Consider the following 25,524-nt stretch of genomic DNA (forward strand, 5'->3'; position numbering starts at 1 on the left):
AGTGTGCATGGAAGGGCAGGCATCCCATCAGCGTACTGATTTCTTTTGCTCTGGATGCCTATAGACCATTTTTGGATTTGAAGAATCACACAATAGCTCCATTTTTATTTGTTTGTCAGAGTGAGAAGAAGAGTGGGAAGGAGTGGGACAGAGAGGGTGGGGGAGAGCGACAGATTTCCTGACTGCTGGCTCACTTCTTAAATGGCCACAACGGTCATGAGTCAGGACTTTCCCTCAAGTCTCCCACATGGGTGACAGGGACTTGAGCAGGGTAGGCTTTGGCCAGAAGCTGGGTCAGAAGTGGAGCAGCTTGGACTAGAACTGGCCTTCTGCTGTGGGATGCTGGCACCTCACACCGTGGCTTAACTGACAGTGCCACAATGTCGGCCATCGATAGCTCTGTCTTTAATTGTTTGTGGAAACTCAATACTATCTATCATAATAATTATACTTATTCACATTCCATCAAGAACATGCATATGCTGTCTAACCCTTGTAGTTTTTATCTTGAAAACCACCCTCTAACAGGTGTGAGGTGAACTCGCACTTTGGTGGTGACCAGTGGTCTTGCGCATTTCTTCATACACTGGCTGACGGCTCAGATACCAACATTTCTTTTGAGAAACGTCTGTTCAGCTCCTTTGTCTACTTTTAGTTGGGTTCTTTTATTTTTAAATATTTATTTATTTTTATTTGAAAGGCAAATTTGCAAAAAGAGAGAGACTCTTCCACCTGCTGGTTCACTCCCCAAAGGGCCGCAAAGGTCAGAGAAAAGAAGGGGCCTGGAACTCCATCTGGGTCTCCTACATGGGTGCCAGGAGCCCACAGTCATGGGCCATCCTCTGCTGCTTTCCCAGGCACATTAGCTGGGAGCTGGATCAGAAGTGGAACTTGAACCCATTGGGTTGCTAGCATTGCAGACAGAGGTTTAACTTGTTATGCCACAGATCCAGCCCTGGGTTATTTTTTTTTTTTCTTACCATTGAGTTATACAAGTTTTTATAAGTAGACTTTTTTATATTAATCCCTTATCAGGTGTACGGATTGCACATATTTTCTTTCATTCTATAAGCTATCTCTTCATTCGCCTGATTGTTTCTTTAACTGTGCATAAGCTTTTCTTTCTTTCTCTCTCTCGCGCTTTTTTTTTTTTTGGCTTTTGTGCCAATAAAAGTAAACCAATCTGCAGCTTCTGCAGAGGGTTGGACAACAGGAAAGACAGGAAAGATAAGGGGCTGGGGGAAGAGATCCTGGGAGGTGCCCGCAGAACAGCTAGAGTGGAACAGCTTGGAAACAAGTTTCCATAAAACATCCGAGTCTTTATCATCTTCCACCTCAGCCCAGTTATGGTGTATATAGGACACAAAGGACAGAGCTGTCCTTGAGATGGGTTTTGGGTGAGCCTTCTGCTGGGTGTTAGACCTAAGCCATGCAGGTTTGACATTTTCAGATTGAGCTGGAAAAAGCCCAGGGAGGGAGCTGACTCACTGATGGTATAGCTAGGAAGGCTGCAGAATGAGAGTGGCTGCCACACAAACACCCTGAGGAATCTTGAAGGTGACAATTCATAGTAAAAACAACCACAGCCACAAACCCCTGGGGTTGGAAAGCATCCGACCTTGTAAACTCTAGTGGCCTCTCAGGCCTCCTCTATGCATTGCTTTCTTAAGTGGCTGGAGTCCTTGCCTGGCATGTGCTGGGCTCCCATAAGGGCACCGCCTGGGGAGTGAACCAGCAGATGGAAGATCTTTCTGTGTCTCCTTCTCTCTGCAGATCTGACTTTCCTAAGGAAGAGGAGTTGGCGGCTGATTTTCTCCCTGGGAATCCTTGGAAGCAAGCCCTCTGTTGATAGAGCACATGGCCCTTTTGTTGTCATCCTCTGTGGCAGATGATTGAGTTAATTATGACAGACTTGTTCTTGGGCAGAGCCCTTCTCTTGTAGTGTTTAGGAATGCTCTGCACTCAGGGCAGCGGGGGGTGGTTCTGGAAGCCTTGGAGTTCTGACCCTTGGTGAGGTTCCTGGTCCATGCATCCCTGATCTATACGCCCACTGACAGTGTGTGTGTGTTTTCTATTCCATTTTCCTGACTTGATCTGGCATCATTCACTCACTCTTCTATGTTTGCCTGACACCTGCTTTCATGTGACTCACAAGTGGAGAATGATTTTTTGCACTTTTCAGTAGTTGGGGGAAAAAGGCTGATAATGTAGTGATAGGCGACAATTGCGTGAGATTCAAATCTCTGCTTCTGTGAGGCTTGCTTGCAGTCGAGCTACACACATGTGACTGTGGCTGCTTTTCTGTAGCAGAACCAAGCAGCTGCGATGGAGACCACATGGCCTGAGAATGACAAGTATTTACTGTCTGCATCCTTTTCATTCATACAGAGAGAACAGATTCCATGTAGTTCTGATACAACTCTCCCTTTTGAAAAAAAAATCCATTTATTTTTATTGGAAAGACAGATTTACAGAGAAAAAGAGAGACAGAGAGAAATATCTTCCATTTGCTGGCTCACTCTTCAAATGACCGCAATGGCTGGAGCTGAGCTGATCCAAAGCCAGGAGCCAGGAGCTTCTTTTGGGTCTCCCACATGGGTGCAGGGTCCCAAGGCTTTGGGCTGCCCATGACTGCTTTCCCAGGCCACAAGCAGGAGCTGGAATGGAATCGAAGCAGCTGGAATACAAACCAGTGCCCATATGGGATGCTGGTGCTTGAAGGTGGAGGATTAGCTTATTGAGCTATTGTATTGGTCCCATAAAAACAAATAATTCTAAGAATATATTTTCTGCCTATTTCCAAAAAAGATCTCATGACATTTGGTTTCTCATGAATTTTCTGTATCCTGTGGCGGAAAGAAGATTTTCCTCTTGTTAGTATATTTTTGTGTCTGCTCATTTTTACATGACAGGCTGATAAATGCTGGCTTTGTGCGTGAGTTAGCCATTACTAAGCAGTATGCTGCTCTAAAACACTTGGGTTAAATAAGTGACAATCCTTTTTGCTCACTCACCTGCCAGCAGGTTGCTGGGCTTTGGTTCCATTGCTTTGCTTGAGTGTGGACTGGCTGGGGCAGCTCTAGTTCTCCCTGCTGATCCGAATGCCACAGTCTCTGCTCCGTGTGGCTCTCATTCATAGGCCATTGGACCCGGGATAGATTCTTCTCATGGTGATGGTCGAGGCACAAAAGGTGAAATGAAAACATGTACCACGTTGCAAAGCTTGGGCTTAAACTGATCCGCGGTCACTTCTGTTGCTTAGATCACTGGCCAAAGCGAGTCATAGGCTTAGACCAAAGTAAAATAAACCCCTGCCAGAACTAGACCTTGGCAAATGTGCGGATTTAAGCAGAGGTGAAGAACTGGAGTCAATCTACAATACCTTGTAAGAATACCATGGTGATAATAAACAGCTTTTCCTTTGCCACCTCGGAGGATGCTATTGCTTCCCATGGAACATGCACTATTTGAAGGAAGAGCTGGGTGGGACTAGCGTGTGGCACAGTGCGTTAAGCCACCACTTGATATTTTTGACATCCTCCATTGAATGTCTGACCACTCTGCTTTCAATCCAATTTCCTGCTAGTGTGCTGGGAAGACAACAGAATATGGGCCAAGTACTTGGGTCCCTGGTGCCAACATAGGAGTTCAGGATGGAGTTCCAGGTCCCTGGCTTTAATGTGGCCTAGCACTGGCTATTGCAGCCTTTTAGGGGAGTGAACCAGCAGATAGAAAATATTTTCTCTTTCTCTCATTCTGCTTTTCAAATAAATAAATTCAGAGAGAGAGAGGAGCGAGAAAGAGAGAGAGAGAGAGAGGAGTGAGAAAGAGAGAGAACACGCTGTATTTTTCCCACTTTGCCCAGTGCATGAATCCTGACATACCCATTTCCCATGGTGATGACTGTGAAACTATGAAGGTATTTTCCTCATTTTCTGCCCTGTCTTTGATAATGAATCACCACTATGCTGGACATCCTAAAACATCCTTAATGTTGGAAAAGAATGCAGGACACTTGTATGTTATCACTTGTTTTCTGGTTGACTTGGTATCTGTCTCTTTCTTTTCTGCTATCAGAAATGAGTCAGTAACTAAAACATTTTTTTTCTCTTTCTTAGCTCCCAGTGGCATTGTGTAACTCTTCAAAGACCAGGCTGGTTTCCCAGCCTCCCTTCCTCTCTCCTGGCTTCCTTAATCAGCATAGTTCACGGGTTGCCTGCTTGTCTGATCTCCAATTACTGTTCTCTTTCTGATTCATTGATCACAGCTCTGCTTGGCTCCCTAGCGCAAATAAATACCCACCTGGAGCATACAGCATGGAGACATCCTCCTGCTCCGCCGATCTGGAAGCCTCCACTTGTTCCTTGAGCCCTGTCATTCATGAAGTTCCTGCTCCTGGTTTTGACTGTTGCCCTGCTCTTGGCCCAGGTCTCCCCAGGTAAACAGCATCTCTCCAAGGGGGCTTTGGGACAGGGAACCTTCTGAATGTTCTGACAGCATGGCTGAGAGGATGTTACTGCAGAAGCCCGCTGGTAGTCTCTAATCAAGAAAACATTTGACTTCTCTAGTGCCAGTTGACCTTTCCAACACCATGCATCAAGCCCGTTTATGTTCTCTCTCTCTGGTGAAGTTGCACAGGATGACCTGGGCTGGGGGTGTGGGGTGTACAAGAAGTGTAGACTTTCAAAAAAACATTCCTTGGAAGCACTTGAACATTAACTTATTGTTGCCTTCGTGAAAATGGTCCTCAAATCTCTGACTGAGGATTCTGATTCACAATTTTTCCTGCAACACCACATGGCAACCTTAGGTTGTAGGTTCCCCAGAGAAGTTGTTCACCATTCCCTGGGCCATGAGAAACCCCAAGGTGCAGTGGAGAAGGAAGTGTAAGATTCTTGGAAGTTTCACTGATGTCTTAGAAGACTTACAGGTGTACAAATGGGTTTACTCCATATTCCTGGATCCTTTAATTGACATGGCTGGAGGAGGGTGACCAAAAGGCAAAGGGAACAGGTGGCTGGTTGATACTGGGCTGTGAGCATCTTAGACTGCATGAGGAGATGAAGTCTTGGAGAGAAGGTTGCTCTTTCTTCCCCTAAGGGAGCTGGCCAACGAGGGGAAAGCTGCTTGGTAGACCCTAGGTCACTGACCTAGGGGTTTGTGACAGGGGACACAAGTGGTGGAAGCAAAGATAATGACTGATAAGCCCCACTAAATTCAGAGGCCTCCTTGTGACAGCTGCTTCCCCACAAGCCTCCTTATTTCCCCTACTCTTCTTTTGCAATAGCTTGAGACTGGTCCTTGGCTTTATTTCAACATCAACCCTGCTTCCTCCTTGTCCTTTGCTTTTAGTCATGAAGTGCTGGGGGAGTACAGGCAGGTGCAGAGAAATGTGTAAAGACAGTGAAGTATTCCACATCCTGTGCAAATCCGATATCAAATGTTGCGTGAATCCCAAGTTCCTACCCAGCAAGCCGGCAGCCACGTCTTCGGCAGAGATCCCTCCCCAACCTTGATCTCAACATTGCTGGATTCCACAGTTTTATTAAATTATTCTTGGGCCATATCCTGGTTCTGTCTGACCATTCCACTTGCTTTCTACTTAGAGCTAAGTAAATATAGAAGGAGTGTGTGTGTGTGTGTGTGTGTGTGTGTGTGTGTGCATGCACATGCGCATGTGTGTGTAGAGAACAGGATGGACCAATCTTGCATAGAGCTCTTAGTGTATGTTTCACGGCTAGTCCTGGAGGATATGATTAAAGATTGTTTGACATGGTAAGCATTGGATGCAGCAAGTTAAGCTCCTCCTTGAATGACCGTAACTCATTTCAGAGTGCCTGATCCAAGTCCTAGCTACTCTGCATTTCTGACTCGGCTTCTTGTTAATGTGCCTGGAAGACAGTGGATGATGGCACAGTGCTTGGGTTCCTGCTACCATGTGGGATACCTGGATGGAGAGCTTGGCTCCTGGCTTCAGCCTGGCTCATCCTGGTTGAGGCAGCCATTTGGGGTAAGAGCCAGGAAATGCAAGATGTCTCTCTGTATTTCTCTCTTTCAAATAAACAATTAAATTAAAAAGTTTCCCATTCAAACGATTCTTCATTTCTTCTAGATCAGCACTGTCAATAGAACTTTATAATGATAGAGATGTTTCACATCTGGATTGTCAGGCATGGTAGCTCCTAGCTACATGTGATTCATGAGCACTTGAAATGTGGCTAGTGTGACTGAGGGATTTTTTTTTCTATTTCATGGTACAATTCCATAGGGTCTGAGATTTCCCCATATTATTACAATAGTATAGTCCTTTATAAGCAATAATAAGCCCATCATTCTGTTATTTAAGAGTGTCCTGATATTAAACGTGTCCTTACCCTATTCCGCATCTTGATTCCCACATGTTGATACTATAAGACAGAGCAGGTGGTGGTGGCCACATCCATCACTTGAATTATAAGATGTACTTTGGTGAACCAGGTGACATTCTCCCACTGTCTGGTGTCCATGTCTTTTTTTTTAAGATTTTATTTTTTAAAATGTTCTTGGAAAATCAGATTTACAGAGAGAAGGAGAGACAGAGAGAAATATCTTCCATCTACCAGTTCACTCTCCAAGTGGCCACAACGGCCAGAACTGAGCTGACCTGAAGTCATGAGCCAGAGCTTCTTCTGGGTCTCCCAAAAGGGTGGTGGGTACCAAGGGCATGAGCCATGCTCAACTGTCTTCCCAGGCTACAAGCAGGGAGCAGGAAGGGAAGTGGAGCAACCAGGACACAAACTGGTGCCTATATGGGATCCCAGAGCATGCAAGGTGAGGACTTCAGTCACTAGGCTACTGCACCAGGCCCCATGGTGTCTTTGTCTTAAAAGTGGAATAATTTTATGTTAGTGAGAGGAACAATAGACGTGTGTTTGGACTTTTCTAAATGAGCATTGTATCAGAGTGATGTATGAAGAATTCAATGTAGCAATTACCTGGTAATTTTCCCCCATTTTATGGGAGCAGGCATCAGCAAAACAAGGGAAAAGATAACTTGTTTCTGCCCTGTTTTTGCAAGGGAAACAAAGACTTTGTGTTCTAAACCTTGGCCTTCCTTTTCTAATGGGGAATTGAAGAGTGTGTGAGTGTGTGAGTGTGTGTAAGAGAGAGAGTGTTTCAGGAACTGCCTTGAAGACAAACGCTGTCATTCCTTGAGTTCTGTAAATAGGATGGTCTCTGGAGGAACAGGTTTGGGAGTTTTGGCTTTCCTGGCAGGAGAGGAACGTCATGGTAGATGGGAAAGCAGGGTGGTAGATGAACCACCCCACGGCGGCAGGTGTATGGCCAGGCTTGCCTGCATGCCGGCCACTGTGGAGAGTCACTGTGACTCTGCCGCCCGGTGAAGCAGGACAGACCACAGACCTACGTGGCTCCACCTGCGGTTGGCGGAAGGGAAGCTGCCCTGAAGAACAATCTTCCTGTTGTCTGGACCTTCCCAAAGAACGGAGTTCAACAGCATTATTCTGAGTGCAAAGAGCGAGGACAGCCATGGTCAGCAGGCTGGAGGACGGGTCAGCTCTCTCCTCGCCTCTCAGAACCACAGGCTCCTGGACCGCACAGCAGAGAGTGGTACTCACCTCCAGCAAGCCTGCCTCGGCCAGCTCACCAACTACAGAGCTGGACTGGGAAGACACACAACAGCATCTACAAGGCCTGAGTGTGTGCTGAGGCATTCATGGTTGGCTCACAACTGTCATTATTTTAGTAAATTACAGGAGGAATACTTTTGCTCTTTCTTTCCAAGAACACTTCTTGAGACAGGCTCACAGGTGGAGGTAGGCTGGTTAAAGGCCTTCCTCCAGAGGGCAGCCCCTCTCAGATGGCCTTGCCCCCACAAGTGTGAACCCTGGGCACTGAGAGGATGTACCTCTGCGCTGCAGGCCCTTGCTTGGGACGTGAGGAGATGGCCTGAAGACTTGCATGTGAAAGTCATCCCTAACAGGCTGTGATTTTACAGTTCTCATGGTTTCCACTTCTTGTCATGTGATTAACCTACTAGGTTAGTGGGGAACGGGGGGTCACAGAGCATAGATGAGAGTCACTGGCCTGGGCAGGACTCCCCGAAAACTGGATGACTGGATTGTTTCTACCCTCCCTTCTGTGGGACTCAGGCTCCAGGGAGTGGGTGGCCAGTGCCCAGACTTGAGGCAGTGGATGGAGTGCTGTGTCCAGAACGGGCCAGGTCAGGATGTACCCGCGTGGGAGGCATCCGTCTGGGCGAGCTATTCCACAGCGGTCATGAGCCAAGCTGGTCACCTACCTGGGAGTCACCTAGCTCCCTGCTTCCGGGCCTCTTCTCTCCCAGTGGCCTCTGTTTGCTGGCCAAGAGGGCAGTGTCTGCTCCCCACACTCCCTTCAGCTGCTCCCTCTAGCCTTTGCCCAGCTCTCCCAGGGTAGCAGGAGAAGCAGTACCCTGCTGGGATGGTCCAGAGCCAGGGCTGGAGGGGCCTGAGGAGAAGAAAAGGGGTGTACTGGACAGAGCCGTTATCTGTGGCACGCGAAGGGACGTTCTGAGGACAGGTGCGCATGCAAACAGGACCAAACCCACACAAATGCACTTTCGTGCACCACGGATGTGTCTACAGGCAAACAACAAGGGCCTCCGAAAAGCTCATGGAGAATGCACAGCAGCTTTTTGATACATTTTTACCACAAAGTACTCCTGTATGCATGCATGTGCTTTCAAAAGCTCATGTTCACAAAACACATAGACATAGGGCACACGTGCCACATACGTATGAAATACCCGAATCTTAGTTATACATACCTACGCACAAATTTAGCTACAGATAAACAAAACATGTGCAATACAAACATGAACTCAGGCACCCAAACATAAGTGTTTCATAGCAATTAAATTATTCTTTTCTGTATTTTTAAGTCTTTGGTTACATCATGGCATTTGCTATCAGTTTGAAGAATCTGCTTGTATCTCTCACATCTTTGCAAACACAGCTTCCTCTCTGGCCTGGGACTCTTTGGAGGGAGTCCAGGGTTTGAATCCTTATCCCCACCGTGGCCTTGCTAAATCATTTCACCTGCAGAGGTTGTGGTTTTCTGCTTGGTGAGGACTAACTCCCTGAAGAGTGCAGTTCAGGGGTGGTGACCCTACGGAAACATCAGTTCCATCAGGGCGGGCGTGGGAATGAGCAGTGACTGGCAGAGGGGGTGATGGATATGTCCTCAAACTAGGTGGTGGCTCAATCCTATAATCATCCAATGGTACAGTCAGTGAGTCCATTTTAATCTGCTGTAAAATTGAGGGCCACAAGCCAGTGTTGCTCTGGCCTAACCCTCATCATCTCACTGCAGAGACCCTCTGCTCCTGCCTCGGCTGAGTTGCTGCTCTCCCAAGAGGAGCCCAGGTCATGATTAGAGCATTTGCAAAAGAGCCAGATGGGAATTCCACACCCAGAACCTTTTTAGGTGATCACTTGGGCAAAAATGCTCTCAAATTTGTTAGCTCCTCAGTACAACAAGAGGGAAAAGATCGCCACCTGGTGGCTGTGTGAGGTAACGTTCTCTGGCCTTATCCAGTGCGTGAGTTGTTTATTGTACACTACTATAAATTAAAATCAGTAGTATTTATTATTCATCAAATCTTCACATTTTTAGCCAATGTTAGTTAATATTTGATACCAGGAATGCCAGGGGTGGCTAACTCTCCCTCAGAGTCTGTTTTTTCCATCTGCCAGGTAACACCAACCCTGAATCTTTGCTCACTGTGATTGCTCAAAAAGAGGAACCCATGTCCAGTCCATCTGAAAGCCAGAATGGCTCTGGCTGCTGGACTGGAGCGGAGACATGTGTAGCATCTGAGTGGTCTCCTTCAGGGAACAGGGCCTGCCCTGCCATCCCATCTCTCTCGCTCCCTGGTGGCTGGAATGGGAACAGGATGGTGAGAATGGAAAGACTCTTGGGTCATCTGCACAGGGTGAGGCCAGAGGGAGCCCCACTGCCTGCCCTGAACCGTGCCCACAGTCTTCCATGAAAAAAACAAAGCACTGTCTTTCAGAATCACCTCTGCTTGGAGGGGTGCCGGCTAAAACAGCTGGATTGACCCCCGAATGCCTCAGACGACATTGTGTGCACTGTGGTCCCAGCTGGAGATCGGGAACATTCTGAAAAAAAGAGGCCTATGTAGATCACAGCTCTGGAGATGGCAAGTCCAAGATCAAGGGACAACACTTGCTCTGCTTCTTCTGAGGGACCTGGGAGGATGACATCACGGCGGTGGGAAAGCATGGGGGGTTCACGTGGGGGGACAGAAAACCAGAAGTGCTCAGAAAGCAGGTTCCCTGTAACTCTATTTTTTTTTTAAATAACAACCTTTTTTGGTGGGAGATCTCAGAGTCCCTGGAAAACTACCTTAATCTCTTTCAAGACTGGTCCTTGCATGACTCAACACCTTGAACTAGGCTCCATGGCTAAAAGGCTCCATCACCTCTCAACATGGACACACCAGTGACCAAGCATCCAGCACACAATCCTATGGGGGACATGTTCAAACTACAGCACAAGCCAAGTTTCTGACACCCCAAAGGGAGAAGAGTAGTATAAACTTAAGGGCCTGGTGCAACAGCTCAATTGGCTAATCCTCCCGCTTCAGGAACTGAGATCCCCTAAGGGTGCCGGTTTGTATCCTAGATGCTTCACTTCCCATCTAACTCCATGCTTATGGCCTGGGAAAGCAATGGAAGATGGCCCAAAGCCCTGGGATCCTGCACTCATGTGGGAGACCCAAAAGAAGCTACTGGCTCCTGCCACCAGATTGGCTCAGCTCTGGCCCTTGTTGCCACTTGGGTAATGAATCACCAGATGGAAGATGTTTCTCTCTGTCTCTCCTCTCTGTGAATCTGCCTTTCTAATAAAAATCAATAAATCTCTTTTAAAAAAGCTGATGTATTTCAAAGGCAGAGTGACAGAGAGGGAGGTGGGGGAGAGAGAGAGAGAGAAGCTGTCAGCTACCTGTTCGTTACCTAAATGCTCACAACAGCCAGGGGCTGTGCCAGGCTGAAGCCAGGAGCGGCCTTGAGTCCTCCGTGGTGGGGACAGGGACTCAAGGACTTGGGTCGTTCTTCTCCATTTCTTAGGGCAGACATGAGCAGGAACAGGATCAGAAGAAGAGGTAGGAGACAATCCCAGGCACGCGAGTATAGTGAGCAGGTGTCCCGAGCAGTGGCTTCACCCCAGTGCTTGCCCCCGTTTGAGAAGAGACTGAAGCAACAGACAAAACTCAGGCAGGTCTCCACAACTGCCAAGTACAAAAACACTGGGAAAGAATCTGGCAAGTTTGAGACTCAAAAAGACTCATGCATGTTCCAAAAGCTGAAAACAAGGGATTCTAAAACTGAAATACTTCTTGGGCCTGGCGCAGTAGCCTAGTGGCTAAAGTCCTCGCCTTGCACATGCCAGGATTCCATATGGGTGCTGGTTGGTATCCTGGGCGCTCCACTTCCCATCCAGCGTCCTGACTGTGGCCTGGGAAAGCAGCTGAGGACGGCCCAAAGCATTGGGACCCTGTACCCGCATGGGAGACCCAGAAGAGGTTCTTGGCTCCTGCCTTTGAATCAGCAGCTCAGGCTGTTGTGGCCACTTGGGGAGTGAACCAGCAGATGGAAGATCTTTCTATCTCTCCGTCTCTCTGTAAAATCTGACTTTCCAATTAAAAATGTTAAAAAAGAGAAATATTTCTTGACATATGTTTGTGTATTAATAGTTACTTTGTGGGTGTCAAAAGGCCCCCCACGGCTTTAAGTTGCCCACTCCTTTAGCAGCATCGGTGCTGGCCCATGTCCCACACTCCCATCTTGAACTGAACTGAGACATCAGCTACATGCTGTCCTTTGGCATGACTGACCTTCCCGGTATAAATCCTCCACTGTTCTAAGACACTGCCCACGGCCCTGCTGATAAGAGGGAGGCCCATCCCCGCAACAGGCAGTTCTGTTTTTGTCTCTGGCAGCTCCGTGGCTTCCTTCTCCCGCTCCTGCAAGTCATGAAGCTGTTTTTCCTGGTCCTTCTCATCCTCCTGGCCAAGGAGCCAACCATATCAGGTAACCTGAGCCTCTCCCAAGGGTTGGGGATGTTTTTTGATGAAAGGCTTGCTTATTTATTTTCATTTATTTGAAAGGCAGAATGATAGAAATGGAGGGAGGGAGAGTGAAAGAGAGAGAGAGAGAGATAGCTCTTCTATCCGCCGATTCACTCCCCAGATGCTTGCAACAGTTGGGGCCGGGGCAGGCTGAAGCCAGGAGCTTCTTTAGGGTCTTCCCCATGGATGGCAGGGACCCAAGTAGATGAGCCAGCACCTGCTGCCTCCCAGGGTGCATATCCGCAGGAGGCTGAATTAGAAGCAGAGATGGAGACTTGAACCAAGGCACTCCAGGGTAGGATGCAAGCATCACCATGCTCATTACAAGAATTTGAGATTCCGGGACTTATCCCCTCGCACTGTGGGCAACATCTGAGGCTTTTCCTCATGGCCTGCAAGCAGCTCTGGGAAGTTTTCTCAGCATGACGTCATCCTGATTCTTTTCTGCCAAGGTGGTGGGCTGGTAGAACTTTGGACATTCTGGCACTTACAGGGATGACATTCTGATGGGAGCTTGGGGGTGGAGAGTTGGGTGCAAGCTGGAAACTTCTCGGGGACTTTGAGAGGGTATATAGGGGGCTGGAGATGAGTTGTGTTGGCAGGAACCCTGGGATTGGAGTAACAGAGGTAATACTTGGGAATCCATACTGGATGGTGCAGGGTGCTTGGGTTTAGCTTGACAAGGGGCTGCTGCTGCTACTATTACTGCTTGATGTTGAGGTTGGTAATATGATTGCATTTTGTTTGGTTTGGCATTGGAGCTTGGGGGTGTTAGGTTGGATAAGACCAGGGGTTCTAGTTACAGTTGGACTAGAGTTTGAGTCTCAGTGGGTCAGAGGCTGGGCTGTGGCTGGAGCGGAGGCTGTTTGGTTTAAGCAGGACAGGACCAATCTCCTGATAAGGATCTTGGGGCTGTGGGGATGTGAGTGGGTCCTCTCTGCTCCTTACTATGACAGATACCTCTTGTCCTTTTCCCATTGTTCCCAAACCCCACTGGTTGGGACCTGCACTAGTGTCAATTGATTACAAAGCAGGGAGTTGGCCACTGGGGGGTTGAAAATGTGGAAAGTCTAAAAATGGACTCTTGAACACTCCAGAGTTCCCCATCCTTCTCTCCCATCTCAAGGTCTCTTCTTACCTCCCCCTGGGATCTCCTTGATCTTCCCTCTCCTGTCTTCTCCTGCTCCTCTTCTGTGTCCTTTCATGGATCCGCTTGGGAGATACTAACCTTTGCTTCCTGCCTGATCCTCAACCCAAAGGGGAATGTTGGGCGCATGGACACTGCCGGTTGGTGTGCAGAGATGGTGAGGAGCCCATTGTCCGCTGCCACAATCGTAAACGGTGCTGTGTTCCCAGTCGCTACCTAACCATCCAACCAGTACCCATTGATGGACAACTCGACTGGACCACTCCTCAAGTGTTGAGAACAAGCGAGAAAGTCCACAAACACAAAAACCGTGGCTAGAAATGATCTCGCTGCAGGTGCCTGGGTTTTCTGTGTGTCATTAAAACTTATACATTGGTTTCTTGTGTCTGTCATTCAAAAAGAGTGAGACTCCAAAGTGGATCGAGAATGGGGAGAGAGTCCCAGTGCAGCCTGGGACAATAGGGGCAGTAGTTGCAGGGCCTGGGTACCAGCTAGGAGGGTGGGGGGACGTGGGGGGTGGGAATGATGACGGCTTCAATGACAGTTCCCTGTCTGCCTGTCCCAGGAGAGACTGCTGAGTATAGAGTGAGGAGGGGATGGGGGCGGCTGAGAGATTAGAAGGCAAGTGGATGCCTAGAAAGTGGAACAAGTCTTGGTCCATTTGGGGAGTGAGTGGGCTTTGGAGACAGACAGGTGGACAGTGGCTGAGCAGAACCCAAATCATTGAGTTTCCAGGGCAGTCTTTGAGACACCCGATGTGCAGGTGCCCAGAGTCGAGTAAGAAGGCTTTTAAGTATCAAAAAAGAGGTAAAGCACTTGCATGTCCACATTTCTACACAAGCCGCTCATCATTTCCTTTTCCCACTCTTTCACGGACGTGTTTATTCACTCATATGCTTCAGCTGCTGCCATTTCCCAGTGATGATATGACTTACGGACTTAGGGAAGATGATGCCAGAGTGCAGGCATTCACCCGGTGCTAACCAACACACGTGTTTAACCGAGGACACCCCCCCACTTCAGTTTCCTTTAAAAAAATCAATGTATTAATGTATTTGCTTATTTATTTTATTCTTTTTTATCTTTTTGCTTATTTATTTTAAAAGCAGAAAGACTGAGAGGGAAAGAGGGAGAGACAGGGATAAGATAGGAGGTGAGATGAAAGAGAGAGAGAGAGAGAGATCTATCAACTGGTTCACATCTCAAATGCTCGCAACAGCTGGGGCTGGGCCAGGGTGAAGCCCAGATCTAGGAACTCCATCTTCACAGGGGTGAGCAGTGATCCAATGGCCTAAACCATCACCTGGTGCCTGCCATGGTGCACACTGGCAGGAAGTTGGAAAGTCAGATTTACAGAGAGAAAGAGAGCCAGATAGAAAGATTTTCCATCAGCTGGTTCACTCCCCAAGTGGCTGCAGGAACCAGGAATTTCTTCCGGGTCTGGCACACATGGGTGCAGGGTCCCAAGGCTTTGGGCTGTCCTCGACTGCTTTCCCAGGCCACAAGCAGGGAGCTGGATGGGAAGTGGAGCTGCTGGGATCAGAACCGGCGCCCATATGGGATCCTGGGGCGCGTCCAAGGCAAGGACCTCAGCCATTAGGCCACGTCGCTAGGCCCCAGCAGGCTTTCTTATAGAGATGGACCCTGTTATGCTGCCTGTTACCCTGGCCGAAAGGAAATCTGTAAAGGGATCAGAATAGTTACAACAAAGTCAGCATAGCTTCGCTTTAGTGGCTTGTGCTCTGTATGTAAATGATACCTGCCTGTGAAGTGAATATGGCAAAAAGATACAAATCATTACATATTTAAAAAAAATCATCAATGGCCAAATACTATAAATGTGGTAGTCAAGCACCAAGCAATGGTGAAATCAGAGCAAAAGTATGTTTGCAGCTTAAAGTATCTCAGGATAAAAAGCCTATTTTTCCTGAATTGCAAACTGAAAAAAGTAAAGTTTTTTTTGAGTTAATAAAATGACATTTTTAAAAAATTTATTTTTGATTACATTTCATTTTGTGACAGAGTTTCATAGGCTCTGGGATTCCCCCAACCCCTCCCCGTGCCCTCCCCCCATGGTGGATTCCTCCACCTTGTTGCAATATACAGTTCAAATCCAGTCAAGATTCTTTCAGAGGGAGGAGGGTAGAAGTCCATGGTTTGTGTTGGTCTCCCTGGCACAAGGACAGGGAGATGGATGGGTAAGAAATTTCTCGTTAATGCCTGGGGTGGGTGGGAGTTCCAACCCCAGGAATGCCTCCCTCTTACTACCGTGGTTGAGAAGAGAAGAGAGAATTCAGTTCCCCCATATGGCCTCCAGTGGCATTGTAGGGTGGTGTCCTTGTTACTGCTGTGCCGCTTTTTAAAATGCTGGTATAGCTTATTAAGCTGCTGCCTGTGATGGTGGCATCCCATTTGACAAGGGTGCAAGATCCATCTTCTCCACTGCCAATCTCTGCTGATGTGCCTGGAAAGGCAGTGGAAGATGGTTCAAGTGCTTGGGCCCCTCCACCCACAAGGGAGAGCTGAATGGGCCCAGCATGATGACTCACTAGTTAATCCTCTCATTTCATGTGTCAGGATTCCGTATGGCTGCCAGTTCGTGTCCCAGCTGCTCCACTTCCCTTCCACCTCCCTGTTTGTGGCCTGCGAAGGCAGTCCAGGATGGGCCAAAGAGCCTTGGGACCCTGCACCCATGTAGGAGACTCAAAAGAAGCTCTTGGCTTTAGATTGGCTCAGTTGTGGCTGTTACAGTCACTTGGGGAGTGAACCAGCAGATGGAAGATCTTTCTCTCTGCCTCTCTTTCTCTCTCTAAATCTGACTTTCCAATAAAATGGATAAATCTTGAGAGAGAGAGAGATCTGGCTGAAGCTCCTGGCTTCTGGCTTTAGGCTAACCTAGCCCTGACCTAGCCCTGGCGTTGTGGGGTTAGGCCACCCTTTATTGCCTTCCCAGGTGCATTAGCAAGCAGCCACATCAGAAGGGGAGCAGTTGAAACTTGAACTGGCACCCCTATGCATTAAGATGCAGGCACTGCAGGCAGTGGCTTAGTGTGCTATAGTACAACACCAATCCCTTATTTTGCTGTTGTGCTGAGAGTTCTGTGGAATTGGCATTGATCAAAAAGAATCTTCTTTTTGAAAGTTTCTGGATGTGGCCAAACTTTTGTCTCAATCTGCCTCTTGTTAGCGTTCCTGAAGGCCTCCCTCTTGCCTGGCACTTGTGGGCTTCTGACGGAAGCAGAACAGTGACTGTGTAAGATGTTTGCGCTCACGTGATTGCCCCTTTCCCGGCGCACTGACTGCACAGAGCAGATTTCTCTTGGGACTTCTTTGGTTTTGCCATCTCAGTACCCAGCTTCAGAAGCGCTAGTCCAGGGCAGGTTTCCTGATTGTTACTCTTAATTCGCCTTCATCTCTCAGAATATTTTATGCTTGTTTTATGAATACTGCCAAGGCTGTTGGCTGCATTTAGTAGCACTTGAAAAGGGTCCATGACCTACTGTAATTTTCTAGAAGGGGAAGTTGCCATCCCCTTTGAGGTTTTCATGGATCTTTTGGGCTTGTCAGATTCATGTCACTGCAGAGTGGAAACTAACTATGTTCCCATTTTTCCCCCAGCAGGCAGACGTAAAGCCATTCGATGTATGGGCAGCAGTGGGTTCTGTAGAACCACTTGCAAAAAAAATGAGCAGCCTTACTTTCACTGCAGAAATTACCAGTCCTGCTGCCTCCAGCCCTACGTGCGGATAAGCATTTCCGGTCCAAATGAAAACAACGAGTGGTCGTATGAGAAGCAGTGGCCGAACATGCCTTGAATGCTGGTGGTCACCATCAAATTCTCTGGGAGCCCAAATGTGCTGTCAACTTCCTCATTAAAGTTGGTGCACCTGCCACCACTAATCTGTCTTTTGTCTCCTGGGAGTCAGAGTAAGAGATGGGATGTTTTTGTTCCATTGTGGAGGCAATGGTGCGAGAGAAAAAGTTAGAAAATCAGAATGAGGCGTGAAAGGCAGTGGGAGGGGGCGGGGCGAGGGGAGCATACTTGGGAAAGTCCGGAAAGTTGGAAAGGTTGATAGATGTAGGCTGAGCCAAAACCTGTGTGGACTCAAAGAGCCCGCAGGATAGGAGAATTTGCTGAGCTCATGGAAGAACTTCTCAGTCCTCTGAGCCTTTTAATGTTTCCTGTTGCCAGGCTGGGGACCCTGTTTGGCAGTTGTTTCAAAGAATTTGAATGTCTCATGTTGTTGTTGATGACAATTACCCAGATCCTTTAGTCCCTAAGAACTAGGAGACCTGTGCAAGCAGTACCTGATTTCTGACATGAAATTCTAATTTTATTTTCTGTCTTACTTCCCACTCCTGCCATCTTTCTCTGTCTCTAGTTTCAAATGCTGTCAGGAGAGTAGCTATGCTTGTGCACTTGCTTTCTCTGCTTCGTGGACTCTCTTTAGCTCCTTCTGATTTGCTTTTGTGCTGAATGTTTTATGGACATGGCTTTGGTCAAGTTTACCAGGGGGTTTTCTTTCTGAAAGTTACTGGATGATGGGTTTAGCACAATGCCTCGATAAGCACCAGGATTCTATATGGGCACCGGTTTGTGTCCTGACTGCTCCACTTCCCATCCAGCTCCCTGCTTAAGGCCTGGGAAAGCAATGGAAGATGGCCCAAGGTCATGGGACCCTGCACCTGTGTGGGAGACCTAGAAGAAGCTCCTGGCTTTGGATTGGCTTAGTTCAGCTGTTGCGTCCATTTGAGGAGTGAACCAGTGGATGGAAGCTCTTTCTTTCTGTCCTGCCTTCTTTCTATGGATCTGCCTTTTCAATATGAATAAATTAAAAGAAAAAGAAAGTTGCTGCAAGTTGCTTGACTTGCATTCTCAGGCAGCCTCTGTGGGCACTTCTACTATATTTTACCCCCTTCTTTGAGCTCCTCTGTGTACCTGGCTGCCGTGACTTCCCTGTCTTTGTTTTCCTCCTTTTAGGTTGCTCATTCTCCATTATTAGCTGGATAATCTCTTTCTGTCATTGGTCTCTTTGCATTTCTTTGGGATTGCTCTGTTTTTCTAACATTAGAATCTCTCCACACTTTTAGAAAAAGGCTGATAGTTCTGCAACCAAAACACCACACCCACAGGAAGAGACTTCAAGATGTTCATAGAAAAATGAAACTCTTCAATTTGGTGCCAAATTTTTTGTGTAAGGATGAACCATACAGGGTATTCCTTCTTCATCACCAGCAGCTTTCTGGTTTTGGACTTACGGCATCAGATTGGCTTCCACACAGTCCTTCTGCTTGAATGTGCAGTTGGTGGGTGAGCAGCAGAAATGCAGAGCCAGTAGTTTAGCCTCAAGTTGCCCCCATGATGTCCATGAAAGAAGCCCTTCAGGAGCAGACCTCAGCAGGGGCCTTCGTGAGCACACTCCCATGGGGTTCTAAAGAAAACGTGTGGATTGTTGTCCAGACCGTCAGACACACAACCCAGGACTGTTAGCCCAAACCACAGATGGGAGAGGCAGGCTTCAAAGACTTCACTCTCCAGAATCACTATACTTGAAAAAAAAAAAATGAGACCAGAATATCCCATTATCAACTAGGTATTCTTTAACTCCTGGAATAATATGAGGGCAGTTTAAACGTTTATGGAAAATGGGATTACAGGATATTCTGGTTTTGCTGCAACAGTTTTTTTTTTCATTTTTTAAAGATTTATTTATTTTTATTAGAAAGGCAGATTTACAAAGAGAAGGAGAGATACAGAAAGAAAGATCTTCCATCTGCTGATTCACTCCCCAAGTGGCTACATCAGCCATCCGAAGCTAGGAGTCCTACTGGTGCAGGTGCAGGGTCCCAGAGCTTTGGACAATCCTCTACTTCCTTTCCTGGCCACTAGCAGGGAGTTGGATGGGAAATGGAACAGTCGGGACACAAACTGGCACCCATATGGGATCCTAGAACTTGCAAGGGGAAGGATTTAGTGCTGGGCCTGTTGCAAAAGTTGTTTGAAATCCATGCATATTTTCCACGAGCACTTTGAAGACCCCGCCATACGACTCAGCTGGGGAGGATGTGTACCAGCATACAGAAAATGAAATATCTCCACACTGGGACTTAGCAGACCTGGAAGTCCTATGCTGCAGGAGCAGGGCCCCAGGTGCCTCTCGTCCCCATTTCTGCCTTTTTGACTGTCTTTCATCACACACAAACGATGACGTTATGATGAACTTCAAGGCTTAGTTATCAAGGAATAAGGACATAAGGCTGTGTTGGTGCTGCGGCTCTGGGGCTGGCTAGCATGAACTTCCAGTGTTGCACCCTAGCCTGATGCAGACAGCATCTCAAACAACTCTTTCCAGCAGAGGATGGGGGGAGGATGGGATGGCCTGAGGTTTGATCTGCAGTCACTGCTGTAGCGTGGGTAGGGGTTGGCCAGCTGTGCAGGGCAAGAGTCTGCTTAGAAGATCTGCAAGGATGAGATGGGTGGCAGTCAGGGGCATGGGCCTCTTTGAAGGGTGACAGGGTGGGAAAGCACTTCTATGGTACATGATGGAGAAAACATAAAATTCTTAGTTACCACGTGAAAGGCTCATCCAACCTTTCACTCACAACTGTAGGTTCCCCACCTTTGATTATCCACAAGAGATCGAAGCTTGGTATGGAAAGAGACCTGCAAGGCCTGTCTTCCAGCAACTCCTATTCCAACCTTGACACAAGCAGGGTTGTTCAATGGGTCCTCTAGTTCACAGTTAGGCTTGACAGTTTTCTGCAGTGAGCAGTAAGATGGGGGTTTCAGGGCCAATGTTAATCAGGAGGAAAACGAATGCTTCTTTGAAGTGTCTGCCCTCCTATCAAGAAAATGTTCCATGTCCTCACAGGTATTGTCACAAGGGTACAGATTTTTAAGATATATCATTTATTTGAGAGGCATAGAGACAGAGAACTCCAGGGAGAGAGGGAAGGAAGAAGAGAGAGAGAGAAAGAGAGAGAGAGAGAGAAAGAGAGAGAGAGAGAGAGAGAGAGAGAGAGAGAGAGAGAGAGAGAAAGATGAATGATCTGTTTCTCAGGCCCCAAATGCTTGCAAGAACTGGGGTTGATCTAAGCCAAACACTGGAAATTCCATCTGGGTCTCTATGTGGCTGGCAGGAGTCTAAGGACTTGCACCTTCACTTTTGCCTCCCAGAGTCTTCATCAGCAGGAAACTGGAGTCAGAAGCAAGAGCGGATGCCTGGAGCTGGAACTGGGTATTGAAACTAGGTAGTCTGATCTGGGATGTAGGTGTCTTAGCCAACATCCTAATTGCGAGACCAAGTGGCCTCCCTGGATTTAGAGGTTTGATATGGACAACTTGTGCTGCTCTCAAGAGGCAGGTTCCCTACAAGGGATGCCTCTAGTATCCCTAAATTACTTGCTGGAAAGTCAGAACAACACTTAGAAACATCAATGTAGGAATCCTTATGTAAGGCATGAAGGCTGCTGAGCTTACTGGCAAAGAAGGAATATTAAAAATGCATCAGCACTTGTCATGGAAGTAATTAGCTGTTTCAAGAAGAATACCAAAGAGTTTATCATTAGAAACAGGGAAAATTTAGATTCTCTGTGCAGCTTTTTAGAAAATATTTTTGAGATTAATATAAACAGAATAGGTATGTAGCTCACAGATACTATTCTAATATAATAGTGCTTTTCCTTACATTCCTTCCATCCTTTAAAAATGTTTGCAATAGTGCATGTTTAATTTACTTCAGAACTGTGCAGCTATGTTTGTTGTTGTGTTATATCATATTGGTGGGGATGGGGAGGGGTTCTGTGTAGTTGTTTGTTGTCGTGTTGTTGTATCTCATATTGGTGGGGATGGGGAGGGGTTCTGTGTAGTTGTGTTTGTTGTTATCTAGAAGCTCATGTTGGTGGGGACGGGGAGGGAGCCTCATCACTTGATCTGAGTCAGTCCTTTGCTCTGTGAACTTGAGTGATGTCTGAGAGGAGGTGCTGAAGTATGAGAAGGGATACTGGGTTTCATTCACATCCTCGTCCTCTAGGTTCGAGGGGTTCATGGTGGGCATTGATATCGTGGTGGTGGTGGTGGTGTGATCCGGGAAAGATGACGATGCAGGAATCGTGTTCTTGGTCTTCCTCTCAGCTTGTGGCTCATGGTCTTTATTTACAGGGACACAGCATGCTTGATGATTTTTACACTTGCCTCGTGTCATTTCTGAGTCTTCGCAACGTCTCCGGCATTGTCCCGCTTTGCCCCAACATTCTCTTTTACCACGATAGGCTAAACAATAAAAGGAAAGAACACTGACTTTAGGCTGTTGTCGCTCTCCGTTTTGTTACCATAACTGTCCATCTGGTATCCTCTAACACCATTGTGTCTGAGTAAGTCATTGCTTAGGACTTAGACCATGGCTGTAAGACTGTCAGCTCAGGCCTGGCATACACCAGGTTTTTTAGAATTCCTATTCCTGACTTCTCAACCTGCTCATTTGTAATTTTTCTGAAAGTGAGCTAAATTTCATCATGTAAGAAACGTCACTTGCCAGTCACAAGGAACTGGAGCTAATTGTAATAGAAGCACTGGGTCCTCATAAACGCATCCACATTGAGAACACTCAGGCTGCTGTGTCTGCGACTGATTTGCATTGGTTAAAATCTTTGAAGACATTTAACTGCAAATCTATAACCGCAAATCTATCTGTGTAGGTTAGACACTAGTAATAAAATGAACACTACCTACTCACACTCTTATAAGTAATTGTTTCTAAAACCTTAGATCACTGTAGTTAACCCTTGGTGATTGGGTCGTTTTACCTGGGCATTAGCCCAGTGCACTCAGACCTTCAGACACACGTGGACCATGTAGAGGGGCTTTAAAAGACAGAGACTGACTCAGTGGGTGCAGCAGGATTTACTTATTTGAGAAATCTCTAGGGAAAGTCAACTCAGTTAACTCATGGGTTACACCTTCTGGAACCCAGATTTAAAGCCATAAATGTCTACCATCTCACACTTTCTATGTTTTCCAATCAAATGCAATTTGAATAAAAGATCCCTTCTATTCAAAATAGGATAGAGTAAAATTTAGATAAGCATGCTAATCAATTCAGAAGTAGTGAAAGCCAACTTCTGACCAAAAATTGTATCCTAAAAATGAACACTATCCATAGTGAAAATGGTGAAATCAAACCAGGTATAACACATTAAAGTCAGCAAGAGAATTATTAGCAGCCACATACTAATCAGATTGAACACTCTTTGAAATTGGAAAATTCCCTTAAATGTGAATAGGAAGAACCCAGAAATAAATGAATCAGTCTTGTGTCAAGAAACTGAAATAATAGTGAAAAAGTCATCTCCCTCAAAGCCTCAGTGACTTTTTTTTTTTGATTTTGGAAAAATTCTCATACTGTATTTTGTACTTTTGTATCATTTTAAGTGCATAATTCAGTGGCATTATATCTATTCCCACCATGCTATATCATTACCATTCATGCACAGAACTTGTTTCATCTTTAAAACTGACTCTATATCCATTCAGGAGTAAATGCCTTTTCCCCCATATCCCCAGCCCTTGGTATCAACCATGATACTTTCTGTCTTTTCAAATGTGAATATTCTAATTATTTGATATGAGAATATAGAACTATAAAATAGAATTATACAAGTAGTGTCATAGTAGGCTAATCCTCTATCAGCATCCCATATGGGCACTGGTTTCTGTCAGCTGCTGCATTTCCTGTCCAGCTCCCTGCGTGTGGCCTGGGAAAGCAGTAGAGGATAGCCCAAGTCCTTGGACCCCTTCACTCACATGGGAGACTTAGAAGAAGTTCCTGGCTCCTGGCTTTGAATCGGCTCAGTTCCAGCCTTTGTGGCCACTTGGGTAGTGAACCAGTGGATGGAATCTTTCTCTATGTTTCTTCTTCTCTCTACAAATTTGCCTTTCCAATAAAAAGTAACTAAATCTCTTTTTCTTAAAAAAAGATTTATACATAATTTCCTTTTCTGATTGGCTTATTTCATAATGTCTCCAAGGTTCTTCTACATTTTAGTATGTGTCAGAACGTGCTTCGCTTTTAAAACTCGGTAGCAGTTCATTGTAGGTATCTATGATATTTTGTTTATGCATACCCCTGAAATCCTAGGGGAGAGATTTTTTAAAAAAGATTTATTTTATTTTTATTGGAAAGTCAGATATACAGGGAGAAGGGGAGACAGAGAGGAACATTTTCCGTTCATTGATTCATTCCCCAAGTGACCGCAACAACCAGAGTTGAGCTGATCTGAAGCCAGGAGTCAGAAGCCTCTTCCAGGTCTCCCACGCAGGTGCAGGGTCCCAAGGTTTTGGACTGTCCTCTATTGCTTTCCCAGGCCACAAGCAGGGAGCTGGATGATAAGCGGGGCCGCTGGGATTAGAACCGGCACCCATATGGGATCCCAGCTTGTGCAAGGCGAGGACTTTAGCCGCTAGATTAGCGTACCAGGTCCTAGGGGAGAGATTTTAAAACTAATGGAAGATGTTAACTTGGATGGGATAACTTAATTGTTAAAAGACTCGTTCTCTCCTGCGTTAATCCAGAAACTGAATTCTAAGCAAAGTCTCATGAAAGTTTTGGAAGGCTTGATCAGTTTACTTGTGGCTCTTTCTACAGTAAGACATCACACATTTGCAAAGGATGAGGTTGGCCTTAGTTGCGTACATGCAAAAATAACCAAAAAATATTATTAAGTGAAAGAAGAATGTTTCATAAACACGCATATCACGTGGTTATTTTTCTATAAAATAAAAAATATTTAGATTTACAGGAGGTTGATCATACATTGAAATATATCTTGAAAAAGACACATAAGAAAGATGAAAATGAATAAGTTCTCTTTGGGTGGCGATTTCAAAGTTATGACCATGTATTTTAAGGAACAGAGATTGTTAAAACAGGATTTCATTGAGGAAGGGAGGGGAAAAAAGTCACTTTAAACTTCCCCATCCCAACTCTGCAGATATTTTCTGACTTTTCAGCAAATGCTACAATATGAGAAAACAAAAGAAAACAAAACCCAAAAACATCACTTTAGCTGCTAACAGGATTTTTCGAGCCAAGAAAATACAGCAAGTGGAGTTGGGGACTCGTTTTTAAAGAGCTAGCCCATGCTAGCAAGAAAACTGATTTTAGTCAAGCTTCCACCTGGCTCCATAGATGGGTGACTTAGAATACAGAATCAGTGCAGATAGATAACTGAGGTGGTTGGGATGCCCTTGCCCACTGAGGGCATATTGTCCTAGCTCTAGGTCCCTGTCCTGCTGGGAACATAACCCGTGGGAACCGTGGGGCTGCCCAGCTTGGGGAGGATGCGGAAAAGGCAGCCATTTCCACGGCCCAGGGCTCATTGTCCCTCTGTCTTGGCAGCCTCCCTGAGCTCTGCTTACCTGGAGTCACTTGAGATAGAAACGCAAAGACAGGCAGAACCAGCAGGAAGAGTCGCATGGTTCTTGGGTGGTAGGTGGCGGCCGATGCAAGAGACCCAAATACTAAGTGCAATGTGAATCTGCAAGAAAGTTTGATTGGCCTCTTTGTAGTGGGGGCAGAGGGACGGGCACTGAACCAGACACACACATAAAAGCTTATCTATTAACTCTTCTCTGTTTTTAAAATCATAAATCATTTTGTTCTAAAGTAGAGTGATTAAAAAAAAAGACTTTTCCCTGTGAAACATTAAGCCGCCGGTTGGTACAGCAACTGAGTTTCTGATATTGGGCCTGGGAGGTCACCCTGAAGGCTGTGAGTCAGGAGCTTCCAGGAGGCGTTCCGGGTTGTGCCGAACACGCACAGAGGCTGGCCTCCCTAACTGCCCCGCGTCTCCCAGCAGGTTTCAGCTCCAAACACAGTCCCTCTCACTAGCAGACTCTGCTTTGGGACTACTTACACGTGTATCTCTCTGCACTGGCCCGTGCCTGCTCAGAGCAGGGACTTACTTCAATGGTGAGCCTCTGAGGCCCGAAATGCATTCTCGGCAAAGGATTTGAGCGATACAAGGTAATAAACATGAGTCCACTTGTGTGCCAAATCTGTTACTCACCCTACAAGCCCAGCTCACTGCAGAGGCTGAGGGGCCGAGCCCTTACATTAGGACTCACAGGAGCGTGCTGCTCAGCATCTTTGAAAGACTATAGCCTACACAAAGCAGACCTAGAGGACCAGGGTTGTCACTTTGGCCGTGACCCGCTGGAAGACCCCCTTTGGAATGCAGAACTCCC

At 46.6% G+C, this 25,524-nt stretch overlaps 3 protein-coding genes across 4 annotated transcripts; 2 read left to right on the forward strand and 1 right to left on the reverse strand.

Moving 5' to 3' along the window:
* The first annotated feature begins 4,298 nt into the window (after positions 1 to 4,298).
* Positions 4,299 to 5,571, forward strand: DEFB121 (defensin beta 121). The gene is made up of 2 exons (XM_004586011.2): positions 4,299 to 4,438; positions 5,353 to 5,571. Exons 1-2 carry the CDS (start codon positions 4,381 to 4,383, stop codon positions 5,514 to 5,516), a joined length of 222 nt encoding a protein of 73 aa, XP_004586068.2. The 5' UTR covers positions 4,299 to 4,380; the 3' UTR covers positions 5,517 to 5,571.
* Positions 4,309 to 17,171, forward strand: DEFB119 (defensin beta 119). 2 transcript variants are annotated; one of them, XM_012927236.3, is made up of 4 exons: positions 4,319 to 4,438; positions 12,005 to 12,095; positions 13,393 to 13,615; positions 16,899 to 17,171. In XM_012927236.3, exons 2-3 carry the CDS (start codon positions 12,038 to 12,040, stop codon positions 13,596 to 13,598), a joined length of 264 nt encoding a protein of 87 aa, XP_012782690.2. In that variant the 5' UTR covers positions 4,319 to 4,438; positions 12,005 to 12,037; the 3' UTR covers positions 13,599 to 13,615; positions 16,899 to 17,171. The 2 variants fall into 2 exon arrangements, with proteins under 2 accessions (XP_004585757.2, XP_012782690.2); XM_004585700.3 differs by lacking the exon at positions 13,393 to 13,615 and having other exon boundaries at positions 4,309 to 4,438; positions 16,902 to 17,171.
* Positions 17,172 to 20,324: 3,153 nt separating this feature from the next.
* Positions 20,325 to 25,275, reverse strand: LOC131483025 (beta-defensin 125-like). Its single transcript, XM_058679889.1, has 3 exons — positions 25,243 to 25,275; positions 24,697 to 24,895; positions 20,325 to 21,552 (listed from the first exon to the last, which is right to left on the reverse strand). Exons 1-3 carry the CDS (start codon positions 25,273 to 25,275, stop codon positions 21,050 to 21,052), a joined length of 735 nt encoding a protein of 244 aa, XP_058535872.1. The 3' UTR covers positions 20,325 to 21,049.
* Between the last annotated feature and the right edge of the window lie 249 nt (positions 25,276 to 25,524).

This window comes from Ochotona princeps, chromosome 22 (genome assembly GCF_030435755.1).
Source record: "Ochotona princeps isolate mOchPri1 chromosome 22, mOchPri1.hap1, whole genome shotgun sequence".
In the NCBI taxonomy this organism is placed as follows: domain Eukaryota; kingdom Metazoa; phylum Chordata; class Mammalia; order Lagomorpha; family Ochotonidae; genus Ochotona; species Ochotona princeps.

What these genes read in the sequence shown, in the direction of transcription:
- DEFB121 (XM_004586011.2), top strand. Translation starts at nt 4,381, where the DNA reads ATGAAGTTCCTGCTCCTGGTTTTGACTGTTGCCCTGCTCTTGGCCCAG. An exon ending in CTTGGCCCAGGTCTCCCCAG is followed by an intron (nt 4,439 to 5,352) that starts GTAAACAGCATC and finishes CTTTGCTTTTAG; the next exon opens with TCATGAAGTGCTGGGGGAGT.
- DEFB119 (XM_012927236.3), top strand. Translation starts at nt 12,038, where the DNA reads ATGAAGCTGTTTTTCCTGGTCCTTCTCATCCTCCTGGCCAAGGAGCCA. An exon ending in CAAGGAGCCAACCATATCAG is followed by an intron (nt 12,096 to 13,392) that starts GTAACCTGAGCC and finishes CTCAACCCAAAG; the next exon opens with GGGAATGTTGGGCGCATGGA.
- LOC131483025 (XM_058679889.1), bottom strand. Translation starts at nt 25,275, where the DNA reads ATGCATTTCGGGCCTCAGAGGCTCACCATTGAA. An exon ending in CTCAGAGGCTCACCATTGAA is followed by an intron (nt 24,896 to 25,242) that starts GTAAGTCCCTGC and finishes AAGAGTTAATAG; the next exon opens with ATAAGCTTTTATGTGTGTGT. An exon ending in TCTATCTCAAGTGACTCCAG is followed by an intron (nt 21,553 to 24,696) that starts GTAAGCAGAGCT and finishes TTTATTGTTTAG; the next exon opens with CCTATCGTGGTAAAAGAGAA.